Source organism: Lepidochelys kempii, chromosome 3 (genome assembly GCF_965140265.1).
Source record: "Lepidochelys kempii isolate rLepKem1 chromosome 3, rLepKem1.hap2, whole genome shotgun sequence".
NCBI classification, from domain to species: Eukaryota; Metazoa; Chordata; order Testudines; family Cheloniidae; genus Lepidochelys; species Lepidochelys kempii.
Genome location: NC_133258.1, coordinates 104078385 through 104098660, shown reverse-complemented (window position 1 = coordinate 104098660; position 20276 = coordinate 104078385). Strand labels below are relative to the sequence as shown.

General features: G+C 40.7%; 1 protein-coding gene across 7 annotated transcripts in view; it reads left to right on the top strand.

Moving 5' to 3' along the window:
• Nucleotides 1–20276, top strand: part of MAP7 (microtubule associated protein 7) — a 201168-nt gene that overhangs the window by 107026 nt on the left and 73866 nt on the right. For all 7 annotated transcript variants that reach the window (XM_073337419.1, XM_073337417.1, XM_073337418.1 and 4 more), the window contains exons 2-3: nucleotides 236–337; nucleotides 6532–6609. In XM_073337419.1, coding sequence (XP_073193520.1) covers nucleotides 236–337; nucleotides 6532–6609 — 180 coding nt within the window. The remainder of the gene's footprint in view (nucleotides 1–235; nucleotides 338–6531; nucleotides 6610–20276) is intronic.

Sequence of the window (20276 nt, the reverse complement as noted above, 5' to 3'; positions counted from 1 at the left end):
CTAAATGTGGAGTTGCATGGCTAGATAATCATGCATGCTGTTGAAATTTTATGGGGAAATTTGGAAGGACCATTTGTCTACCCCAAATGTTATAGGATACTTTTTCTAAAATAACAGGCATGCCCAGAGTTGTTAATTAAATGCTATATAACATTAATAACTTACAGTGTAATAGAGAGAGACTGTTTTCTAATAGCATGGTTAATTAAGTAATCTCTTTCCCTTCTCTTTTTAGCATCCGAAGACACTAAAGTACAAGACGAGAAAGCTGCTTCTTCCAGCCATCCCACTTCTGCTGCTTCAAGGCAAAGCCCCAACAACTCTGCAGCTAAAGCAGGTACGCCATTACACACTTCTTACCACCACTACTTGTTTGCCTAGACTACAGAAAAGCTGTTATTTTTGTAGAACCTTTAAAAAAACCTCTTATATTTCATCTGCTGCTACTTCAGTTGAAAATAATTATGAATGATTATTCCTATTCAGCTGTGCTGATTATGCACAAAGAATTAAAAAAGCTTTTTTAATTTTGTTCTGAAAAATGGAAAAAAAGTCATCTCTCTTTCTGTGCTTACACCAGAAAAAGCATATGAAATCAGTGGGCTACCATGGGGTAGTTTCATACCCTTGCTTGCTACAATTTAAATAGTTGTGTAGACAAGCCTTTAGTTCCTAAATGGAAGGAGTCAGGTCTCAGTGCATGAGGTGCAACCTTAAAGCCAGCAAGGCTGCATCTGCACTACTAAAATTAGTACCCATGTTTCAGAATGGTGCCACTTTCCCCTGCTAAGACAAGTGTAGACAAGGCTCATATGCGTTTTCATTCCATGGTTATAACAATGCCAGAGTCCAGTCGTAAGCAGTCGTTCACACTGAGTGAGTGGAGTTCCTGCCCCACCCCAAACAAAACCCAGCTCCTAAAGCTTGGTTCTCCACTCAGTCCCAGGGGCAAAGTGGAGATGGAGTTGTTTCTGAGTTTCTAGGCTCCATGCGCATTAGAGCTTTAAAAGAGCACCTGTAACCTACGCCACTAGAATAAAGTCCCTCGGGGACCTTGCACCAGTGGCCGACTGGGCATAGCAGCACTTCACGGCTCACCAAGTGCTCCCTCCCTCTTCTTATACCAAGCCATAACTACGTAAATGCTATACAAAAAACAAAACAAAAAAGAGAGTGCTACCGTGTAGTGTCCAGAATGAGTCTCAGCTATGTATTAGTATCAAACGTTCCTTTTTTTAAATTATATTTTATTTTATCTCTTAAGGTTGAATTCACTGGTACATTTTGTGTATTTTGTAGAACTCTGGAGTAGCACAAAATCGCTGCAGTGTAGTGGCCAGTTACACCAGGTTTACAGTTGTTTTGCATCAGTGAAACAGTGCAAACCAGTCAGAGTTTACTAGTGAATCTGGCCCTTAACTTGCAATTGGTTTCTTGATTTAGCTGATACAGTTGTTTTTACCACTGTTATGAAAACATACTCAAAGCTTTTTCATGACATGGTAGTAAAAATGCCCCAGTCCTGTCCTGAACAAAGCTTACTCTGTGAGTGGGTGAAGTGGCGATGGTGGTGGTGTTTTTATGGTATAATTATTTTTGTAAAAAATACACATGCACACTTACTAAGTAATCTTCCAGGATGTGAAACTGGAACTTGACTGTCATAGCTGAAAGGAAGCAGATCTATTTTTTTTTAAGTTATCTAAAAGGGTTTGAGGCAGACGAGAAGAGGACAGTGCAAGGATTAGGGAGATAGAGTGAATGTAGATGAGAGGGAAGGCTCTTCCTTTGAATAGCACTGGTGGCCAACACACAGTCCTCCTTTCCCATGGGCCGCCCACACATACCAGCTTCCCCCTATCCTGTCCACTTCCTCATTCTCTCCCAATGACCTCCCTCACTGTCCACCTCAGGTCTCCCAACACCACAAAGCAGTACCATGAGAGTCAAGAGGAGAAGGGAAGGGGTTGTGTGTGAGGAGAGCTTGTGGGTCTTGAGTGAAGATGAGCATGAAGAAAGGAGCATTATCTGTGATGTCACAATGGCCCCAGTTAAGAGTGGCCTGAGCTACTGAAGCTGGCCCATAGTCTATGAAGTAATCTTAATAATTAGATATAATAATCAGTAACTTAGCATAACTATAACCTAATTTCTTCAAAAGTAACCTATGCAGAAAACTTCAATTAATATTCATTATATGGAAAGTTTGAAGAGTCTCTATTATTCCATTGCTAAGATAGTTGGAGGCAAAAAAGGTTGATACTTTGTGCTAAATTTCTTAAGGGATCCATTTTAATTATAAGTCCTAAACTAATTTCATAGATTTACTGGTAAATTCTCAGAAAATTTATTCATTCTGTACTCAAAAAGGAAGCACTCAAAAGCAAACTTTTATGGAGAATTCACTGTATTTTCATGGGAGTTGCATCCCTGCTTTAAGTTATAAATTAAACTTTAGCTATGGAACCATGAGCAGTGTCTCCCTGTTAACTTCAGAGCACTCCGGTCAGACAGGTAAAACATTGAGCATTGGTATATTATGCCCTGAAACTCTGTTAGGTATAATTATCTCAATAATATAATGAAATGGGGAGCTGAGCATAATGAATACAAAAACATTGCAGTATGACCACTCAGCAGCTTCCACACCAATGGCCTGATCCTGCAACGTGCTTCAGCACCTTCTACAAGAAGCTGTGCACCCTCAGCTCCCACTTCAGTGAATGAGAGCTAGGGGAACCCTGCATCAGCGGCCCCTAGCAGCCCATCTTCCATCTCGCTGCGGGAGAACCCCGAGCATGTGACCGTGATAAATAAGATTAAGGCTGAGTTATGTTACTCTGAACATACAGACTGGCATTTTTACACTTCTCTAAAGTGCCAGTCCCTCTGGGACCCAGACATGCGTGTATTGAACTGAGAGACCCTGTCTAAATGTGCAAAGAGATGAGAGACAAAAGGGGTGGCAGTGCCCTGTGGAACTTTTCTATCTAACCACATATTTTAAAATTATATACTCAAGTGTCAACTGATCAGTGGGATCCAGAGTGCTATTGTTGGCATTTGGGCACGAGGCCAAACAATGAAGGGTTGATTTCCAGACCTAGTGGAGACATATAATTAACCTAGTAGGATTTGCTTCATTACCCCTGTCTATTCCAACCACCAACAGAGCAGAGGCAGGTGTGATATTTGGTTTGCCACTAATCCCTGAGCTCTCATACCCAAAATTTTGCCAAAATTTACTACTACTTACACACACCCAAAAAATACAATGGAGAACAACCCATGTTAGAATACAGGCGCACCCCCTGCACAATTTGGGACATGCTGAATTCCATGAGGCTTTTTGAGCATTTCTGTCAGGATTGTTAAATGTGCAGTGTAGCAAGAAGAATTGAGTTCTTTATATTGAATGGCAGAGAGCACTTTTTTTTATTCAAGCCGCTGCTCATTATTGGCCAGTCTCTAGAAAAGACTTTCACAATTCATCTTTCCTTATAATCTTTGTTCCTTTCAGAGGAATCCTTCTCCTTCTCTCCTATGTAAACATCTGACAAAAGGTAGAAAAGAACCAGGTAGGGAATAGTGTATTCTGAAAGAAGCAGCATGTACTCTAGAAGATGATCCTGATGTCCCCGATTGCTTACCACCAAGTTGACAGAATGCTGAAGTTGCTGAAAACAAACTCTTTCCTGGGGGAATTCATATTTATTGCACAATGATCCAAATGTCTACAGCCTACTCGACTTGGAAAGATCCATAAACTGTCCTCTCTGGGCCAGTCACAAGAATTGAGGGGTTTGTTGGCATTCCAGAAGGCTGTGTTAACCCATATCTAGCCCCTGTATGCTAAAAAGAATGGACAAGAGCCATTTTTCTTAAATCAATCCAAATTCTGAATATCTACCATGCATGGGAGCCAGAATCAAAACTGGCATAAAACAGCATAGCTACATAGTCTTCAGTAATCTAGGCCAATATACAATAGTTAAGAATCTGGCCTGGTGAGTTTAGGTAACAAATTACCTGTATCCTTGTTAATGGCTTTTCACTTCACTTTAGTAATGTTAACCTAATTTTCAGCTTGTAGCCCAGTTAATAAATTTGTTTCATTCTACCAACATTGAATGTGATTTGCCACTGGTATTCTAGTCTTACATTAGTGTAACTCATTGAATCAGGACTGTAATCTCTAACCACTAATCAGATTGGTATTACATCATCAGATCATTGTTCACTGATAACATTTTTAAAATAATTAAACTTAAGCTAGGGAGCAACAATTTATTCATCCAAGATGGCAAGGATCTGTCATTCTAGTGCACCAGCATCAAGTCAGATGATTATATCTAAATTATTTATTTACTGTAAGTCATAAATCAGTTTTTAAACATCTCAACTTCACTCCAACATTTATTTTCCACAAATATGTTAGTTTTGCCTCAACTTTATTCAGTGAAAGTGTTATTTTCTATTGGACCATAGCTTTGGATATTATAAAACCAGATTTTCAAAGTAAGGTGCAGTCATATGCAGACATTAGCAAGCACAGACTTACTTATGCGCACACATCCTTGATATGATTGTGTATATCAAGTATATGTGAACTCACGTTGCATAACTGAATGTATAAATTGAGTGCCACTTGCTTTACTTGAAAATTGGTGCGTTTGAGATTCTAAAAGCACAACAGTGTCTGTATTAATAGTTACCTTGCTTACATTATTATTTAGATTCCAGTCACATCCAGAGTGTACTAGTCTCTTTTCATGATGAAGACGCAGTCCCAGCCCCATTCTTTTTGTTTTAATATGAAAACTATAAAAACTAATTCTTCCCAGTATCAAAATAACACTGACTGTTTATTATACCCAGAAATCTTTTCTATCATTCTGTTTTTCTGTTGTTGTTTTGTTTTTTTTAGTAAACTTTTCAGTACTTGTGAGGAGTGTCAAATTAACAACCCTGAAGACCGAACTCATTTATCTAAAGAACAAATAAAGAATAGGTAGTGGCAAAGCAAGTTGTCCCACCTCTCCCCTGACAAAGCACCCTCAGTGGGCGGTCCAGCTGCTGTGGGAATGGGGCTCAGTGGGGAGGGGATCCGGGTGCAGATGGCTTGTTGGGGTGGTCCAGGTGCAGAGGAAGTGGGGCTCATCAGGGTGGTTCTGAATGTGGGGGGTGAGGCTCGGCGGGAGGGCCTGGGTATGAGGGGTTCTGGATGCATGGGGGTTGGGCAGATGGTGGAGCAGCTCCTTGTACAGGGATCCCTCCCCCTGCAGCTGATGAGTGATGAGTGCAGAAAGCGGGTGGAGGAGGTTTGCAGAGCTTCCTGCAGTGGGGGAGGGTGGAACTGGGCATGGGTCTGACCCAGCCCCAGGTGCAATGCAGGGGAAGAGGAAGTCCCGTCCTCCCCAGCTCAGCTGTGACTATCAGCTGAGCCCGGCACAGGGTATGAGCCACAAGCCAGGTCTTTCCCAGTCCTGCTCCTTGCCCCACAGTAATTTACCTCTCTGCCAGCTGCCCTGGGCACCCAAAACATACTGCTGGGGAGGGTTGCATGACCGCTCTTGTGGCTTCCCTTTGCTTCCCTGTCAGAAAGTCATTTTTCTGTGAGGAAGCAAAGAAATCTGTGGGGGACATAAATTCCGCGCATTACTTTGTCAAGATCTGACTTGGTTTTTCACGTACTGCACTTCTCAACAGTCCTCAAAGAAATGGCTTTTTCAAAGCTATTACCATTTCATGGTCTATGTACTGCACAGTGAGCATACTCTGTGGTTATGTATCAAGGAGGGGTTTCAGTGTCTTATCGGAAATTACAATGCAACATCAATGAGATATTACACTATTGCCCTGTCAGCTTCAGCAAAAAAAAAAATCAAAATACATGATGTATGATTGGTTTTTACTTTTCTAACATAGAACAGATCGCTTATAGGCCAATGTAGGCATTGATTCAGGAAAGCATTTAAGTTTGTGTTTATTTTTAAGCATGCTATGATATTACTTATGTGGTTAAAGTTAAGCTCTGATGAATCTGCCATCATTTTTTAAAATTCCAGAAATGTCCCTATTACTTAACAGCATCTTACTGTATTTCATCTTTGAGATAAGTTGATTGTTTTTTTCCCCCAAACTGTACCCACACAAAAAAAGAACCAAAGTTGACTCCAAAGTGATTTTTAAAGTCTCTAAGTTATAAAGATTTTAAAAATATATCTAGCTTTGTTGTAGCAAGAACAGGCAACCTTGCTAGAGGGATCAGAGTTGCCACTTTACCCTAGATTTTTCAGTGAGCATTTATGTTGGTTCTTTTCACCTTGGTATAATTAGAATGGGTTCACACTTATACTAAATAGATAGTCTTCATTTAATGTGAGGAATTTTTGGAGACACTGGATTTTATGTTTGAGACTGCCATTATAGCTTCCATTATAGGTAGTGGTTGCTGTTCTAGTAAACTTGCATTTTCTAAAATAAGATCTTAATCTCTCTTTCTGATTTTTTGTTTATTTGTTGTTGCAGACCATCCACCTGTACTAAAAGTTGATGACAGACAACGGCTTGCACGGATACGGAGAGAGGAACGGGAAAAGCAGTTAGGTGAGACATATAACGTTATTTAGCAGCTATAATTTTCAGGATTGTACTTTTTGGGTAGAAGTACCTAATAGTATAATATGCTTATCCCTAGCAGCATAAGGAAAAATCATGTAATTAAATATGCAGTATTGTTCTTTTAGACATCTCATTACATCTTGAGGGTAGACCTGGTGTTCATGCATATTCTGGTATTTTACTGGTCCTATTACATTACATTACTGGTCCTATTACATGTGTCTTAAAGCTCTTTACAGTATTGAACTAAATGGGCCAAATTCTGCTCTCATTTACATCAGAATAAGTGAAAATAGCTCCACCGATTTCTTCTGTGGAGGTTCTCCAGACTTAGAGCAGAATTTTTCCTAATACATTGAACACAATCCTGTGTTGTACATAAAACATGATAGCAAATTATATCAATGTATAGATTGAATTTTAGATTTGTTTTTTATTTTTATTTTTACTTGATCAGATTCTTTTTTTCTGCTTAGTGTATTGATTGCATCTGTTCATGCCATTAAAGTAATAGTGTGTGCATACACAGTACTCATAACCAGACTATCCAGATAAATATTTACACCAAGGTTAATTGACGAGCAGCTATTTTTTATCTAGATGTAGGATAACAAAACAAATTACAGGCTATAATCTTTGTATTTTTCTTACACACGATTTCTAATAATAAATCACACTTTTTTTTTTAAATCATTCCTTATTTCTTTTAGGGTAAAGTCACACCACTGAAGTCATCAAAATGGAGCTTAAGTCATGCACAGGCCTTGTGCTGGTGTGAATTTCACCCACTGCATATTGGCCCAAATTCGGCTCTCATTTAGAACACTAATCTTGATGGTGTTACTCCATATTTACACTAGTGTAAATGAGAGCTGAATTTGGCCCATTCATATACCATAAAGGTAAAAAGATTAACAAAGGTTTGTATGGCTAATAACAGTTGCGTGTACTGACCCATTTTTTAAAGCAGCCTGTTGTCAGTGTTCTCAGTGGACAATTTTTCCTGTATGTTTCTGCATTTCATGTTTTTTCTCTGCTAAATGAAACTGAGTGATAGCTGTGAAATTTAAAAGTTTAGAAAAAAATAAGAATAAATTTTTAGGTCCATGCAAAAGTGGCAAAATGTTTTGCCATTTCATTCCAGAGAATTTTGCACTCCACAAAAAGGAGTTGCTTGTCTTTTTCATTTATGCGTAGGAAAAAAAAGTGAGAAGCCAATTCAAATTCAAATGTGATGGTCGTGAATTCTTGAATGGCAGCGTGTCATTCGTTTTCTGGGGGTTTTGGTGTAATGTCTGAAAACTTAGGTCTCTGGTATGTTCATGTCAGGGTAAATAGATAAACTAGTTACACACCACACACTCCATTGTCTGAGGCATCAAATGCAGGTACAAGAGACAGTTATTCATCCATTGCATTGCAACTGCATCTGTGCAGCAGATTAAATGCAGTCTGTGCTTTTTTGGAAATTGCACATATGTAGTCTGGTACCCTGCTGACCTCTGACATGCTCCCTTTTTTGTAAAAAAGCCTTGATCTGGAGCAGCACTGAGCATCCACAGCTCCCATTACCTTCACAGACGCTCAGGAGTTACAGATGCTCAGGACTGGGCCTAGCAAATGAAAATCCAAATGAAATCAAGAGCCAGGATTTTTCTCAGCTTAGCGTTGGACAAAAGGGGACTGCAGGGAGCTATGTTGCAATTTAGGCCAGGCAGGGGACACACAAAAAAACCCTTCATAGCAAACACCAGTTTACAGCAGAGTCAAAAAAACGTACAGAGTTTAGCCAGGAAAGGATATACTCAATTCTGCGCACACAGCCTCTGCAGCAGTAGCAGGTAGAGCAGGCACACAGTAAGGGTATGTGTCCACTTAGAGCTAGAAATGGTAGACGCGCCCTACGATGCAAGGTTTCATCTCCAAACAGTACCCTACTGTTAATGTAAGCACTGCTGAATGTGACCTATTTGTTTTACCCAGACAGTCACATGACTGGAGCTGTGTAAATAAGCCCACTCCCTCCAGGCTGCTGCCATAGGATATCATGCCATCAGTGATGAGAATTACACAGTAAAAGACAAAGGGAACAATAGCTACAATCTCAGCATCTGAAGCAACAGTTTGTTGGTGCTTCTCTGCCTGCTGAACATTGAAGGTGTTTCCCCTGATGCAGTGTTAGGACCAGGTGGATCACCTTAACGTGTTAGCTGCCTTCTGTTCACTGATTTGGGGTTTCTTCCTGTTTCTCTCTTTTATGGAGAGACTTCCTAGAAGCATGCCCATCTATATCCAGGAGAATTTACACATCAAGAGTTTGGCAATAGTCTCATCCTCACTGTGGTCAAATGTCACCTCAGCATCTGGCTAAGCAATGCATTCCTAGTTACTTGGTCCTTGTTGTTGGTTACATTTGGTAAATTAAACCTAAATTACTCTGCAGCCGCTCTTGAAGGTCTGCAGGCAGAACCATAAGGTTGGTAGATGGCCAGTGTGCAGGATGCTGGGGTATGTCCATGGGGCTTGGCTCCCTGGTTCCAGCTGCTGACACTTCATAACTATGTTTCTACTGGAGAAATATATTTTACTTTTGTGAATATAGAACCACAACTGCTGTTGCTCTTGCTGGTCCTCTCTATGTTGTGAGATATGCCTTCGGTGACACAAACAGAGCATGAAAATTCTGGTCTGCCTCTGTGTACTATTGAATATACCCTTTATAAAACGACACACTAAATCAGAATATGCCATCTTTTCAGTAGCTAAAGGGGGTGGGGAAAAGAGTTTTGTGTGTCAGTGGCCTTTAGCTGACTTTGAGCACTGCTCATTTGAATGCAAAGACCTTGATTTTTTGCTTAGTAAGAGGGACGGAAAACATAATTCTATAATCCTTTCAGAATTTAATTAGAGTAACTCTCCTTCTTTTAAACTAGTAAGCATAATTGCAACTGTTCATTTTGGCCAGTAAACCTAACTTCAGTACCGGGAAGATTGGTTGAAACTATAGCAAAGAACAAAATTATTAGACAAAGATAAACATGATCTGTTGGGGAAGAGTCAACTCAGCTTTTATAAAAGGAAATCATGCCTTACCAAATTCAATTAGAATTCTTTGAGGGAATCAACAGACATATAGTGTATTCGGATTTTCAGAAAGCCTTTGACTAGGTCCCTCATCAAAGGCTGTTAAGCACACTAAGCAGTTATGGGATGAGAGGGAAAGTCGTTTTATGGATCAGTGACTGGTTAAGAGAGAGGAAACAGAGTAGGAATAAACAAACAGTTTTCACAATGGAGAGAGGTAAATAACAGGGTCCCATAACGTTCCGTACTGGGACCAGTGCTGTTCAACATATTAATAAATGATCTAGAAAAAGGGGTGAACAGTGAGGTGACAAAATTTGCAGGTGATACACAATTTCTTAAAATAGTTAAGTCCAAAGATGACTCTGGAGATTTACAAAGGGATCTCGCTAAACTGGGTGACTGGGCAACAAAATGGCAGATGAAATGCAATATTGATATGTGCAAAGTAATGCATATTGGAAAACATAATCCCAACTATACATGCAAAATGATGGGTTCTAAATTAGCTGTTACCACTCAAGAGAGAGATCTTGGAGTCATCGTGGCTAGTTCTCTGAAAACATCCACTCAATGTGCAGCAGCAGTTAAAAGAGCTAACAGAATGTTAGGAACTATTAGGAAAGAGATAATAAAACAGAAAATATCATAGCTGCTATATAAATCCATTACACGCCCACACCTGGAATACTTGCAGGCAGTTCTGGTTGCTCCATCTCAAAAAAAAAAAAAAATTAGAATTGGAAAAGTTACAGAGAGGGGTAATGAACATGATTAGGGGTATGGAACAGCTTTAATCAGAGGAGCGATTAAAAGGAGTGGGGCTGTTCAGCTTAATAAAGAGATGACTAAGGGGGGATATGATAGAGGTCTATAAAATCATGACTGATGTGGAGAAAGTAAATAAGGAAGTGTTATTTACTACTTCTCATAACACAAGAACTAGGAGTCACCTGGTTAAATTAATAGACAGCAGGCTTTAAACAAACAAAATGAAATACTTCTTCACACCACACATGTGGATCTTGTTGCCATGGGATGTTGTGAAGACCGACATTATAAATGGGTTCAAAAATAATTAGATAAGTTCATGGAGGATAGGTCCATCAATGGCTATTAGCTAAAATGTTCAGGGATGCAGCCCCATGCTCCGTATGTCCCTAAACCTCCAACTTCCAGAAGCATCTGGCTCTGGCCACTATCAGAGAGAGGATACTGGGCTAGTTGGATCATTGATGTGAGCCAGTATGGCCAAGCTTCTGTTCTTAAGTTATGGCATACAAAATGACGGCAAAATAAAAAAGGAACAAAGACAAAGGAAGAAAGCAAGAACAATTAGATGGATCCATCTCTAGTTGGCTTAAACGTGTCTCCTCAGCAACACAGGCTACTTCAAGCCCATCAGAATTTCAAATCAAGTTCAAGGTCTTGGTTCTTACCTTCAAGGTGCTCCAGGCCTTGAGCTCAAGATATCCAAAATACTGCCTAAAGCTCTGAGATATGAAGACCATGGTGGATAACTATGCTCCCCTGGCACATGGGAACTCTGTACAATAAGGGTTAAACTCGTCTGTGCAGGAAACAGAACTTTCTCGGGGCCAATCCGAGATTGTGGAATGAACTCCCACAGGAACTAAGGACCTTCACAAACCTCACCACCTTCTGGCCTAAGCGCAAGACACATTTCTGTAACCTTGCTTTCTATAATATAAATACATAGCAACACATGTATTAAACAACCCTAGCAGACAAGACACTCCACTGCACACTTTTCTCCCTCCGGACAGAGGAGGAGAGAACAAAACATGACAGATGTTAGTCACATTGCTTAATGCACTTCTGGAAGGTGTATACTACAGTGATGAGTATGGTGTAAGAACCTATTTGGGATAGAATAGTCATCTGTCAAGCTTCTACATTCTCCATTCAGCTCCTATTTTTGGATTTCTGTCTAGGCAATCGCTCTCAGAGGTGTTGACATAACAACAGAGTGTTCGTTCTTTCCTCAATAACAATGCCAGCCTGTAAAGGTTTTTCTTTCATAAGAAAAGTCAAAATCCAGTCTATACATCCTGGGCCACAATACTGATTTCTTTTGTCAAGAGGGAAGTTAGAGACAGGCCCCCAGCTTAGGAAGAAACTCAAGAAAAGAAACAGGAGAAGAACAAGTTGTAAGAGAGTTTCTGTGGAGTATTAAAACAGTGTATATGTTTCAAAAATATTCAGTTGCTTGTACAGTTTAAAGAACATCACAGCCTTGTTTTGATACAGTCAGGGATAAATTGCCATTCAAGATAACATCAAAACTACTTTCAAAGTTATTTTGGATTGTAAAATTTTAGCCTCGCATTTTGGTAATACAATGAATCTTTTCCCCTTCCTCTGCTTAACATAACATTGACCTATCTGTTTTCATCATGGCTGATTATCAAATATGGCAAGGGCTCATTTAGAATCTCAAAAACTGGAACTAGAAATCCGTTCCCAGGCTGCACAATTGAGAGGATTAATTAGGCAGTAGCTTAGACAAACTCTAAGTCTGATTCTCCTCTGAGCCTGGTGTAAATTAAGAGTACCTGCATTGAAATCACCCGAGTAAAATTGGGGTAAGAGGAAAATCAGGTCCTATGGCACATACAACAGAACAAATTCTTTCTGACGGCTGTTCCTGTATTATAATGATCAACTAATATTAATGTGAGGCTTAATTAGAATTTCAAACACTGGAAAAGAAAACACTTTAGTCTGTACAAAAGCATTGAGAATCTCAAAAACTGGGGGAAGGGGGAACACATGCTGGTCCAGATCATCAGCTGACAAAGTCATTTGTTGTTTTTCTTGCTCCCCTAATAATTTTCAGAATGGTCTTTCCAGCAAATCAGAGTGGGCCGGCCCAAAAGGAGTACCCCTAAATGTGCTCAGGTCCATTCCTCTGGCTCCTATCCCTTTCTTCTCTTGTGTGTTTTTCTGTCTCTGGCCTTTTCAGTTTGCTTTGCTGCTGCTGTGACTGGTAAATATCCACTTGTAGGGCCTAAAGGTGTGCATGCAAGTGAGCTGCCCCAAGGGCAGAGTATGAGCTTTTGGCCTCATGCTGGTGCTGGAGCCAAGATGTGCTGCAGCCTGTCAAGAAAACAGTAAAAGTTTAAAAAAAAAAAAAAAAAGGTTCTTGCCAACTCATGCTTTTATTGCGTGTCTCACAATATCTTGTACTCTTCTTAAAGCTCTCCTATAAGAGGAGAATCTCAGCTTTCGTTTAAAATAAAAAGTGTTTCTAGCTCTTTTGGTTACAGAGAAAAGCCTAAAAATGTACCCCAAGGTCATGCTGAAGGCTCAAACACCAGAAGGCAAATAAAAACACCCATTTTATTGTTATTTTAACAACGTTAGGATTTTTAAGCCATTCATCATTTTTGGGGCCTGACTCGTGGTTTTTGAATGCTTGGGGTTGGCAGTATTGGAACATTACACAAAGTGTTGCTATTTTTGTTGTTTTGCATGGATTATGATTGTAATTGTTGGGCAAGGCACATATAGGCATTATATAGGCTTCTTTTTGTGTTCTTATGTCAAATCAAAATAAATCAGTGCACAAAGTAAACTGAAGAAAGATTGCATTTCTCTACTCTTTGTTATAGTAATCTTTACGTGTTGCTTGTAACAATAGTAGGTACAGATTTTCAGATAGAAATATGATTTTTCAAGTTGACAGTGTTCCTTTAAGAGACCTCAAAATGCTGTATATTTGCTGGATTATGCAAGACTTGTCTTTCTGAGATGGAAGTGTCTTCTGCACTCTGGTTATATCCTGAAGATTTTCCTTTTTACAGAATTCCACCTGAATTTTCAAAGCCCAATATTATGGCCAAGGACCTTTCAGTTAAGGAGGATGGAATGGGACTTTTAGCAGCAGTGCCATTCATCAATCAGCTATCAAGGCGCACATAGAAAGTGACATGAAATGCTCTCTACCACTCTATATAGCCATCAATTTCCTAGGCCTGCACCAGTCGGGACAGAGAGACAACTCAAGAGAGTGTGAGTGTGTGTATGTGTGTGTGTGAGAGAAATATACAAAATTACTGCAGCTTACTCTGGTTAGCTGTTGTATTCCAATCCTATGGGAGAGTCAACTGGGTTCTGCCTGCCTTATGTATCATGGACAGGATCACTAAATTACAGATTCAAGGCCAAATTCTGCCCTCATTCACACCTAAGTGATTGTATTTACCTCTGCATAGAACGCAATGGGATTTGCACAAATGTAACAGAGGGCAGAATTATTTATTTATGGTGAGGATGCACAAACCAGACAGAAAACTGACTGACTCTCAGTTCCCAGATCGAGTCTGCAGTTGTGGCAGTTGGAAATCCCATCTTTTACACTTGCAAGATGAGCAAAATTCATCTGGAAGTCATTAAGTCACAATCATTATGAAAGCCCAGCCATGACATCATTTTTTATATACATGCAATGTTCAGAGTAGAACTGCACTTTCAGCACCTATATTATGTGATATAGAGCTGATCCTAACTTTTCAAACTCTGAACAAAGCATGCATTTTCATCGGTTTGATTCTAGGTATCCAGCAGAAGGCCCTAGAAGAGCCTCAGGTTGACCTAATGCCGTTCTGGTCACTAAATTTTAGAAATATGGGTCAAACGCACACTCCTTCATGTTGCTGAAGGTAGAAGAAAAGCCTGGCTTTCCCAAACAGAATCCATGTATCAGCTGCTGTGAATTGCTTTTTACATGTTCTACTCAACTTTTCCAAAAGCACTTTAAATGCCAAAGAAATGCTTTGTGCACTTGGCATCTGAAAAGAGTCCAGTGTGACTCCACAACGTCACCAAATAATGTAGCGTTTCAACAGAAACGCTATAGTTAAGCATGTGCAAGCACTTGCATTCTCGGCCTATATATTAAGATGAAAAATACTCCTTCCAGGCTGCAAATTGGAAGGAAAAAGAACAAGAAAACATTCAATGAAAGTGAAAGACAACAGGGTTGAAACCAATAAAAACAAATATTTTATTACACTAAGCATAAATCAGCATGTGGAACATGTAAGATAGTACTGAGGACAAAAAATTCATAGGATTCAAATCACGCTGAGTGTTTAAATGGGTGTTGAGAACATCCACACTTTGGATGAGAATCTAAAAAATAAAACACCTGTAAATCCTCCTGCATCTGATCATAAACTAATTGCTAATTTAGGGGAAAAAAACTTATGGGCAGCTTGTTCTATAATTGCGCACTATAATACTTCTTGATCTTTTTCTGAATAACTGAGAGAGTCAGGATACTGGACCAAATGGAAGATTGGCTAGATACACTATGGTAATTCCTTGTTCTTAGATTCTTGTCAATTAAGGACTCTTTTTTTTTTTTTTTAGATGACTGCTTTCATGCTGTACAAGCTGGAGTTTCCGAGTAAGGTGGAGTTTTTTTGGTCTGCCCTAGGGGGAGTGAGTAACAGTAATAGTCCAGCCTGGCTTTGACAAAAAAGTTAAGCCAACTGTGATTTTGCTGATGTTTATGTTACGCAAGAGGGTGGTCCTTTTGGATCCTGCCAAATTCTGGTGGATACACTAGGCTTTCAAGAACTCTTTGTTCTATTGCAAGTGTTCCAAGTGCTTGGATGCTGGAGTGATTATCGTCATGTAATTGCTTAGATAGATGTTGTCAGTCAGAATCTGACTGAGTATAGATGACTGAGGAGAACAAAGGTCTGTAGTTTCACTGGACTGTGAGCATGTTAGTTAGTTTTGCAGCTTGACTGTCTTTCTCCTTCTAGCATTCTGGATCCAGGAGTAGAGCTGATCCAAAATTTTCCAGTGAAATACTGGTTTGATGAGCCTGAAATGTTCGACCCATGGGAACCCTGCAGGGATTCCTGATGAGCTCCTGGAGACCTCATTGATTCCATAGTCCACAATTCTGGGGCAGACCCGCAATGCCTGGGCTTGCAGGGTTTCCAGACACCCTGCTGTGGAGCTAGGAACCTGGCAGTCCAGACAGCTCAAGGGGATCCAGCTCTGGCTATGGCTCTCTGGACTTCCAGGCATTCAGCTCTGTGACAGGAAGTTGGGAAGTCTTAGGAGCCCTGACTCTAGGTGTGGCCTGGCTCCACAGCTGTGAGCCTAGAAGCCGTGAGAACCCTGGCTTCAGGTGATGTTCTCATGGCTTCCAGGCTCATAGCTGCAGAGCTGGGAAACACCATGTGGTGGTGTTTCAGAATTGAGTTTTTTTCATGTTTTCTGTTTTGGTTTGAACTAAACTGAATTTTTTCTTCAGATGCTTTGGTTCAGGTCCCCCCCCAAAGCCTCTGCTTCTGCTTGGAGGAAAATCTAGACAGACACTAGATTTGTGACATCTCCTAAACCTACTCATACACTGGTCACCAGATTGTGTGTGTGCCTGGGTAAGTGGCTGGGGACGGAAGACAATCTGTGTGTTTGTCATCCATGAGATTTCTATCTCTGCAATTTATTTGCATGGGGGCAGGGATGTGAATCCCATCCCTCCTATTTTTTCCAGAATGGGGCACATGCAGGTGTTTTCCTCTACTGTTTCTGAACTCTGGCTTCCCAGCTGCTGACAAATGAACATGTGTTCCTGAAATGACATTTTAAATTACTTTGTGTTGAGGAATGTTTCATTTTGAATGTGACATACAACAATGCTTTTTTGATGTGGCATTTTATAGATTGATGTGGAATTGCTTCATTCCCAAATGAAGAGCCCAATAATGTATAAGTGTATTGTGTATTCTTTCATGAAACATTTTTTTGAGTTTACAAGTAAATTGGAAGAGGCATTTTGCTTTCTTCTGTATGTGTGTCCATCAATATTATTATTTAGAAGCTGCCTGTTGAACCACATTCAAACAGTCTTTGAATGTTGATATTTGTGTGTTACATTACAACAAACCAATAACTTCTGTCCTAGCAAACAGGCTGCATTTCTCAATGCAAAACCTAGATGAGCTGTTATTTGTATCCTATGAACCCGAGCAGAGAGATGTCTAACTTCTCTCCTATTGGAAGTTGCATAATGTTTTATGTAACATGTTTAGCTCTTCTGCAAACTGGAATTGAGATTTTATTAATACCATGGCATTATGCTCCATTGTATTATTGTTGCTGAAGAAAAGAAAAACAAAACCTTTTTCCTAGAGCTAAAAGTTTAAATTAATTTTAGAAAGTCTCTGTAGATTCAGTCCCTGTAGCTTTCAGTGGTTTTTAAAGTGGAATTTAGAACTTTCTGCCACAAGGTAAATTATTTCCTAGTTTAATAAGCCAAGGAACAATATTAGACGTTTGTATATGATTTATCAATTGCCTTTATATTTTTAGCAACTTGAATTACAGGAGGTCACCTTCAATCAGTCTTCTAATGAGAACTAATCTAACTTGTTCACTCTCCTCTGCTAAGATTAAGTGAGGTATCAGTTTAGCATCTTAAATGTTCTTTATCAGGGGATAATATCCGGTCCTTTCAGTCGGATTTAAGGCTCTAATAAGTCTTTTCTATCTCTGAGTCTCAAGCATTTTGGTAGTTCTGTACTGTACCTTATTGTGACAACTATAGTCTTCCTTGAGGTATAATGCCCAGCTCTATATGTGCTACTGCAATCAGAATGAAAGTCTGACAGTCCTTTAGGTAACAAACACCACCCCTTTTTGGTTAGTAATTGTGTTATTTTATGTACTTAACGCAATGCAGTGTACCCAATAAAAGTACTCTGTTTATCTTCTTAAACCGCATATAAGAAAAAAATTAAATTTGATCATATCTGACCTTTGGGGCAGGGATTATTTTATTTTACTGTCAGTGCCGCCCAGGGGATTCAGGGGCCCCCCTTCAGCAATTTCGGGGGCTCCTTCTATAAGAAAATTAGTTTTGCTGCCCCAAGCAGCGAAGAAAAAATAAAAGAAAAACCCAAGTTGTGCCACCGAAGAAAGAAGAGGACAATTTGCCGCCAAATTGCCACAGAAGACTGAAGCAGAGCGATTGAGCTGCTGCTGAAGTGCCATCAACGAGGAAGAGAGGGACTGAAAGACCCGCCGCCGAATTGCCACCGAAATTGCCCCCACCCTGTCTGCGGGGCCTGGGCCAAATTGCCCCACTTGCCTGCCCTTCTGCGCGGCCCCGCTTACTGTCTGTAAAACCTCTAGCATACATTTGGCATAACCACAAATATCTGTCTTCCTGCTACTCCTTGATGGTCAGATCATGGTATCTGTTCACATGGATCCACCCGCTAGCATTGTGCTGAGTTCAGTGAGAGTTCTGCATGTGACACAAATGCATGATGTAGCCTTTCATTGTTTAGAGTTGGGCAGTTTCTTTCTAACATGTTGAAAGCATACTAGAGCACAGGCATGTGGTCTCAGCTAATCACTACAGCAGGGAAAAGTATGAAACAAAACATCCAACATGCCAGGCTGATTCAAAGAAAGAAAATCATGGATAAAAGTATGAATGCTTTGGGGTTTTTTTACATGTGACTTGGTATATTGTGTCACTTTGTATTTTTGCCACACTATCACTTTTAGACTGGTACTCTCTCTTCATGCAGGCAGATGTAAAATAATTGTAAAATCTCCATGCTGCACTTTCTTTATCCTCTCTCTCTTACTCCCACTGTCATTTTGGCAGGCTTCATCTTGCATCACTTGTAGATTGTGTATAGACTTTAAAGCTTTCATTTGGGATGATCTTTGCTGCAGAGACCCGTTGGTGCCAACTGGCAAAGGGTTCGCTACTCTGCATCAGCAGCTCCTGACAAACTCACTACACCTAACACACCACTGTCGTAGTATTTATACACAAATAGTGTCTTGTAAGGTATCAAATGAAAGCTGGTGTCATGACGGTCATTAATATCATTGTGAAATGTATGTTCTGATTATATTTAAAAAGTTGTGTTTATAGTGAAAACACATCCTGAGAGTCTGTATCAAGATATGAGTCACCAGCAGAGGCAGGTTTTCTCTCAGACCAAGGGTGTTTGTCCATTGAGCTGACTGACTTGTAAATTAAGTATTGTATTGTTTCACAATGGGCTGCCATCACCAATCTGAGCTAAATGCACATGTAAACAGGAAGAGAACAGCAGAGGGAAAAAGAGCTATATTTGGGGGTACTCTTCAGAGGTTTATTGGACTATAACCATGTCATCCTGCACCCCAGAAAGTAATCAGGTAGTGCAATTATATTCATGAAAACAGGATCCCAAGTGGGCCTGGCTACAAATACTTTGAGGAAGCTTTAGGTGAGAAACTGCTTTGGACACGTATTTTAGCCTGTTACATTTAGCCTCTAAGAAACACGTTATACTTTGGTTTTATATGTAATCATTTGTTTCCATTCTCCTGACTCAGTATCTCTTGGATCTTAACCTTTGATGATAAACATATGATTGTTTTCCTATATCTCCTGTGGCAAATTGCCGGCACTACTTCAATGGGTCTCGTGCTTTCTCTTCTTGGGGAGGGTTCAGGGCAACGTTTCTCGCCCTTGAACTGGGGTATTAACTGCCCAACTAGTGTCCTAGAGGAGGGGAGTGGAGAGGGAGGGACCTGGGCCCGCCCTCTACTCCAGGTCCCAGCCCAGGGGCCCTAGGGATAGCGGTAAACCACTTGAATTAGCGGTTCCTTCCCCTGGGCTACTTCCCTCTCCTGCCCTTCAGGTTGTGGGGCTTCCTGACCTCCCTCTGCACAAACCAGGTATCCATTTACCTAGGGTCTTGGTGGTCTTAGCCCACCGCAGCACTTCTCCAAACTCTCCTCTGCTTCCCTCCAAACTGCTCTCTACTCCAACACCAATCCACTCTGCTTCAACTCCTTCCCTTGTCTGATTGAAGCAGGGGGCGGTTTCAGGTGCTCTAATTGGCTTCTGGTGCTTTAATTAATCTATAGCAAACTTTCTTCCCTCTACAGGGAATAAGGCTCCCTTCTAACACTCTCCTGCTGCCCTCTGGCAATGCTGTATCACATGTCCCCTCCTGCTTCCCTTTCCTCCCCCCCGCTCAACACCATGGGGTTGGGCTACTTGGGACGAGAGGCAGTGCTGTCGTGATAGGCCATCAGCGTTGATGTGTTGGCTTCTGGCCCTATGCTGTTCCCAGAAATGGAAGGGCTGCAGGGATAGGAACCACCTAGTCACTCTGGCATTCTTCTCCTTGTTTCTGTGCACCCACTGGAGTGGGGTGTGGTCTGTCACGAGGGTAAACCGCCGCCCCAGTAGGTAGTAGCGGAGAGTCTCCATAGCCCATTTTACTGCCAGACATTCCTTTTCAACGACGGCATACTTTTGTTCCCTGAGGAGGAGTTTCCGGCTGAGGTACAAGATCGGGTGTTCCTCCTCCCCTACCATCTGTGAAAGAACAGCTCCTAGCCCTACTTCTGAGGCATCTCTTTGTAGGATGAATTCCTTCTTGAAGTCTGGAGCTATGAGTACTGGATGGCAGCAAAGGGCTGTCCTTAAATCTGCAAATGCTCCTTCTGCCACATCAGTCCACTTTACTATCTCGGGTCCTCAAGCCTTTATCAAATCCGTC